This window comes from Mercenaria mercenaria, chromosome 7, assembly GCF_021730395.1.
Source record: "Mercenaria mercenaria strain notata chromosome 7, MADL_Memer_1, whole genome shotgun sequence".
Lineage (NCBI taxonomy): Eukaryota > Metazoa > Mollusca > Bivalvia > Venerida > Veneridae > Mercenaria > Mercenaria mercenaria.
Genome location: NC_069367.1, coordinates 1437904 through 1442982, shown reverse-complemented (window position 1 = coordinate 1442982; position 5079 = coordinate 1437904). Strand labels below are relative to the sequence as shown.

Sequence of the window (5079 nt, the reverse complement as noted above, 5' to 3'; positions counted from 1 at the left end):
TAATAAACCTAAAAATAAGTACAAACTTCATCAGATGTTGATATATTTGAAAAGTGACTAAAAGAAGCCGTTCCGGGCGAAACTAAGAAATTGGTAGACATCAGCCCTGACTGTCTGAATAGCAACCTCAGACTTATTTATTCAACGTTTAAAGGGAATTCCTTTAATAGTTTTTTCTGTGCATCTTTCTGCGCAGCCGACACTTTCTATGGAAAACTGAAGTGAAGTCAACTTTTGTTGAAATATGTGACAGACAATCTTAAATATGAGGAATCTTAAATGAAATAACATTTTTGTTAAGTTTTATCAGTAATCAAATGTTGATACTGGTTTATGTTGTATTGGCAAGTATCATGCCTGGCAAGTATAACTTGCCATTTTGTGTGGTTGTGTTTTCACATCGCATTTTAGTACAAAGACAGTGTTGTTCATATTATGTAAGACAATTGACTTATTACTGATAAAACATTATCACCTTTCAGATTATTTAGTATTCAATTATAGAAAGAATTAAGAATTTTAAAAACATTTTTTAACTTCTAGCTGATATACATGTAATCAATTTGGTCAGGTTCGCGCCATTTTTCGTCTGAACATGTGTTGTATTTAAGCGGTCTTAACATAAAATCTAGCCTGGCGACCCATACATTTTTAGCCGATTTTATGCTCACAATACAATTATTTATACACAAGAAAAACAGGAAATATTCTACGAAACAGTTTTGTTTCTTAATTAAAAAAAATATTCTTCACTATGGGTATTTTTCAGCAAAAAATGTTCACAAAAGTGAATATGAAACAAGATTTTTTTTTTTCATTTGTACCAATTATTGTAAGGATATAGTATTAAAAATATGACTATGATATCAAATAAGTATATAATAAAATCTGGGAAAAGAATAAACCTTATTGTGCTGTCTTGATGTTTATTTTGGTTGGCATTTACAAAAAAGCAGAAAATTGTGAAAATGTTGAAAACTCGCTGGCAGTTTCAGCAATGTGGGTGAGTTCAAAACAATTATTCACAAAAACAAGCCTGGTGACCCATTTGTTCATTGCTTTCAGCACAATTTTTCCTATCATATATGTGACCAAACTTCCTGACAATGTTTGTGGGCATAACATCTAGGCCAATTTTGATAAACAGCCAAATTGTACCAGGCACTCTTTGATTATAGTCCTTGAATTACTCGAAAAACGGGGAATTTAGCCTTGTCCGCTGTTTTAAGTAGAACGGTTGAACATTTTTCATCCGATCTTCATCAAACTTGCTTGTGGGCATAATATCTCAGCCAAGTATTATTATCACCCAAAGCGCCAAATGGCTGTTGCAGGGAGGTTGCACCATATACTTTTTTAATAATGATACGCAGAAAAACAACAGCCGATGAATTATGTATATTACGTATGAAGTAAAATAAATAGAAGATATTACATGAGTGTCTTTTCATATTGAATTTATTAAACGAGTTGAAATAAATAATAAAATGCGAGGCTCTGTCGAGCATTTTATCAATTTTATTCAACGAGTTTAATAAATTCAATGTGGATAGTCACAAATGTAATATTCTTTTTATCGCATGTTAGCCTTTTCTGTCGAAACATGAAAAATTCTACTTTCTTTTACTATATAAACAAGTCAATTTGATCAACGTCTCCTATACTATAAATGACGTCGACTTCAAAGCTTTATTACACTAGTGTATTATCATTTTTATTCAATGGCTTTATTACTATCCAGCGACGTCAAACATGTGATAAATATAGAATAAAAAGGTTATTTAGGGCCTAACATTGTTCTGTATAATATATATTTGAACTCATATCAAGCTGGGAAAAACTAGAAAAGGCAGGAATACAATAGTCAGTGAAACAGATTTAGCTCGACCTTTCGGTGAAAAAGTAGAGCTATTGCATTCTCCCGGGCGTCGGCGTTGCCGTTGGTTAAAGTTTTTGATAAAGTCAACTATCTCTCTTACTATCAAAGCTATTGACTTGAAACTTAAAATAGTTATTAACTATCAAAGTCTATACCAGGAGAAACAATCCCCACAACTCTGACTGAATTGTGACAGAATTATGCCCTTTATTAGCTTAGAATGTTTTGTTAAAGTTTTTGATAGTCAAATATCTCTGTTACTATCAGAGTTATTCACCTGAAGCTTAATAAGTTATTAACTATCAAAGCCTACACCAGGAGAAACAATTCCCATAACTCTTATTTGAATTTTAATAGAATTATGCCTCTTTTTAACTTTGAATTCTTTTTGGTTAAAATATTTGATAAATTCAAGTATTACTGTTACTATCAAAGCTATTGACTTGAATCTTAGAATACTTATTTACCATCATAGTATACACCAGGAGAAACAAACCCCATAACTCTGATTAGAACTTTGACAGAATTATGCCCCATTTTAACTTAGAATTCTTTATTAAAATTTTTGATGAAGTCAAATATCTCTGTTACTATTAAAGCTTTTGACCTGAAACTTAAAATAGTTATTAACTTTCAAAGCCTACACCAGGAGAAACAACCCACATTACTCTTATTTGAATTTTGACAGAGTTATGTACATTTTAACTTGGATTTTTTTACTGGCAAAGCTTTAATTCAGAGTCAAGCACTGAGAAAAAGTCGAGCGCGCTGTCTTACGGACAGCTCTTGTTAATTTAAACTATAATTATAGTAAGATAAAATAGATATAGAATAAAAAGGTTATTTAACATTGTACTGTACAGTACGATATATCTGGACGAGTACCCTGCTGAGAAAACCATATTGAATTCGCCTAGCGGCTCGTCCAGTATGGTTTTCTCAGCAGGGTACTCGTCCAAATATATTTCCGAATTGTACAGAACAATGATAAATGACTTAACATATTAAAGAGACAAATATATTTATTGTAGAATTTTAATGTCATTGATAAATGAGCAATATTATGAATTCTTTAGAATAACCTGTTCATATCTTATAGTTATTTATATTTGCTTGCTTATATCATAACGAATAAACTATATCTCGATTTCTTGAAAGTAGTGTTGAAATGAAAATGTTAAAGCACATAGGTGTATATTTTTAGGATACACAGACGATTTCACTAATTTTAAATTTCCCGATACATTGCCCGACTGTGAGGTTTGTTACAACGTAGGAAAAACTGCAACGTTCTATTGTGAAGCCTGCTATCAGTTTATGTGCAATGAATGCAACCAATGTATCCACACTCGTGAGAAGATGCACAGTCGACAAAGAATAGTCAAAGAAGATAGATATGAAGGGTTATGATTTGTGTGATATACATAAAAAAAGCATCTCGTGTATCTGCAAAACTGACAGTAAACTTTGCTGTGAGATGTGTTTAAAGGAGAAACATGAAAACTGTGATACAGTTGATTCCATTTCTGAAGAAACGTGTGAACCAACACACAATCCAAGGATGGAAATACCTCGACTGCAAAGCGAAGCCCGCCTGCTTATCGCATGGTTGTCTTCCATTGAAACAGATGTTAACAAGAATATAGAAAGTATTCCTGCAAGGTTAGATGATTACAGAAATGCGTTAGTGAAGTTATTTGATTCTGAAGCCCAAAAAGTAACAGAGAGAGCTAATGGAATGAAAAGTAGTACATTGAAAGAAATAAAGAAAAAAAGAAAATACTTTGAGGATCTCATTGAGAAATCTGAACAGGCAAAACCTCTACTGATTAATATGACTAAATGTGGCACAACCTCACAAAAACATATTGCTCAATGTCGGATACAGGAATTCATTAATGGACTGCAGTCCCTGACAGATATTGATATTGTATCTTTACATATGGAATTGAAATTACCAAAACAAATTGCATTTCATTCTGAACTTCTACCAGTACGAGTTGAGGCACCGGGAACCAGACCGTTACAGTTGTTTCAGATTGGTGCGCTTGAACTAAAGCAGAATGGAAACGAAGAAAAAGTGCCATTTTACTCAGGTCTGGATTTTCTACCAGATGGCAGACTTGTTACCGTGGATAATCAAAACAGTGAATGTTTGATATACAACGAGAAACTTATGAAAGTAGGATCATATCAGTTATCGTATCATCCACAGAGTGTTGTTGTTGTATCTGAGGAGGAAGTGGCGATAACAAGTGCTGGTGGAAAGAGGATAAACTTTCTACGTGTAAGTAAATCGAAAGAAATAACTTCAGTCAGGACATGTACAGTAGAAACCAAATATGTGTCGATATGTCTGAAGGATGATAAGAATTTTGTTGTTGGAGCAGTCGATCATACAAGACCTGTTCGTATTGTATCTTTGTCAGGAGAAGAGAAAGATTTCAGTACCAACTTTCTAAACAAAAAGTACCCTATTGGCACCAGTGCATGTACATATATAAGAAACACAGACAAAGTTGCTCTAACTGATAACAGTAATCACACAGTCTATATATACGACACAACGACCCACACCAGAGTCGATATCAAGGACAAACAAATCAGAGAGCCAAGAGGTGTCGCAGTAGGACCATTTGATTGTATATTTGTTTGTAGTCAAGGAACAGACAGAATTGTACAGATTTCTCCGCTTGGAAAAAATGTAGCGTCTTATAAGATAGATATGATGATGCCTTACAGTATTTGTTTCTCAAAGGACAAAACAAGACTTGCCATTTCTAACAGTGCTGGGGAAGGCAGAAAATTGCAACTCTTCAAAGTAGTAATATGATATGTAAATACACAAACATCTCCAACAGAAAAAAAGTGGTAGAAGAGTGCAAGAAACAGTAATATCAGAAACACAAATTTTACAAATTACTAAAAGTGTTAAGGTTAAAAGAATAAATTGATTATTTTCTTTCTATGTATCTATATTTAATTGTTAGTGTGTGATAAACAGTACTAAAAGTACCATTGGAAGCATTGAAAGTAACTAAGTATAAAGAGTCTGATTGTGCATACCACACACTAGGCCTAACAACTGCCTTAGTGGAAGTCATAAACAGATTTATTGAAGAATACCATGTTCCAAATGTAATAATTTTAGAGGATATTTGATGTTATTCTAGCAAAAAAACTGCTGTTCTTGTCACTAT

The 5079-nt window shown here is 33.0% G+C and overlaps 1 protein-coding gene across 1 annotated transcript; it reads left to right on the top strand.

Moving 5' to 3' along the window:
• Nucleotides 1-3275: 3275 nt before the first annotated feature.
• On the top strand, nucleotides 3276-4712 carry LOC128558735 (uncharacterized). Its single transcript, XM_053548906.1, has one exon. The coding sequence runs from the start codon at nucleotides 3276-3278 to the stop codon at nucleotides 4710-4712; it is 1437 nt and encodes a 478-aa protein (XP_053404881.1).
• Nucleotides 4713-5079: the final 367 nt, after the last annotated feature.

Coding starts and splice junctions, on each gene's coding strand:
- LOC128558735 (XM_053548906.1), top strand. CDS start 3,276: ATGAAGGGTTATGATTTGTGTGATATACATAAAAAAAGCATCTCGTGT.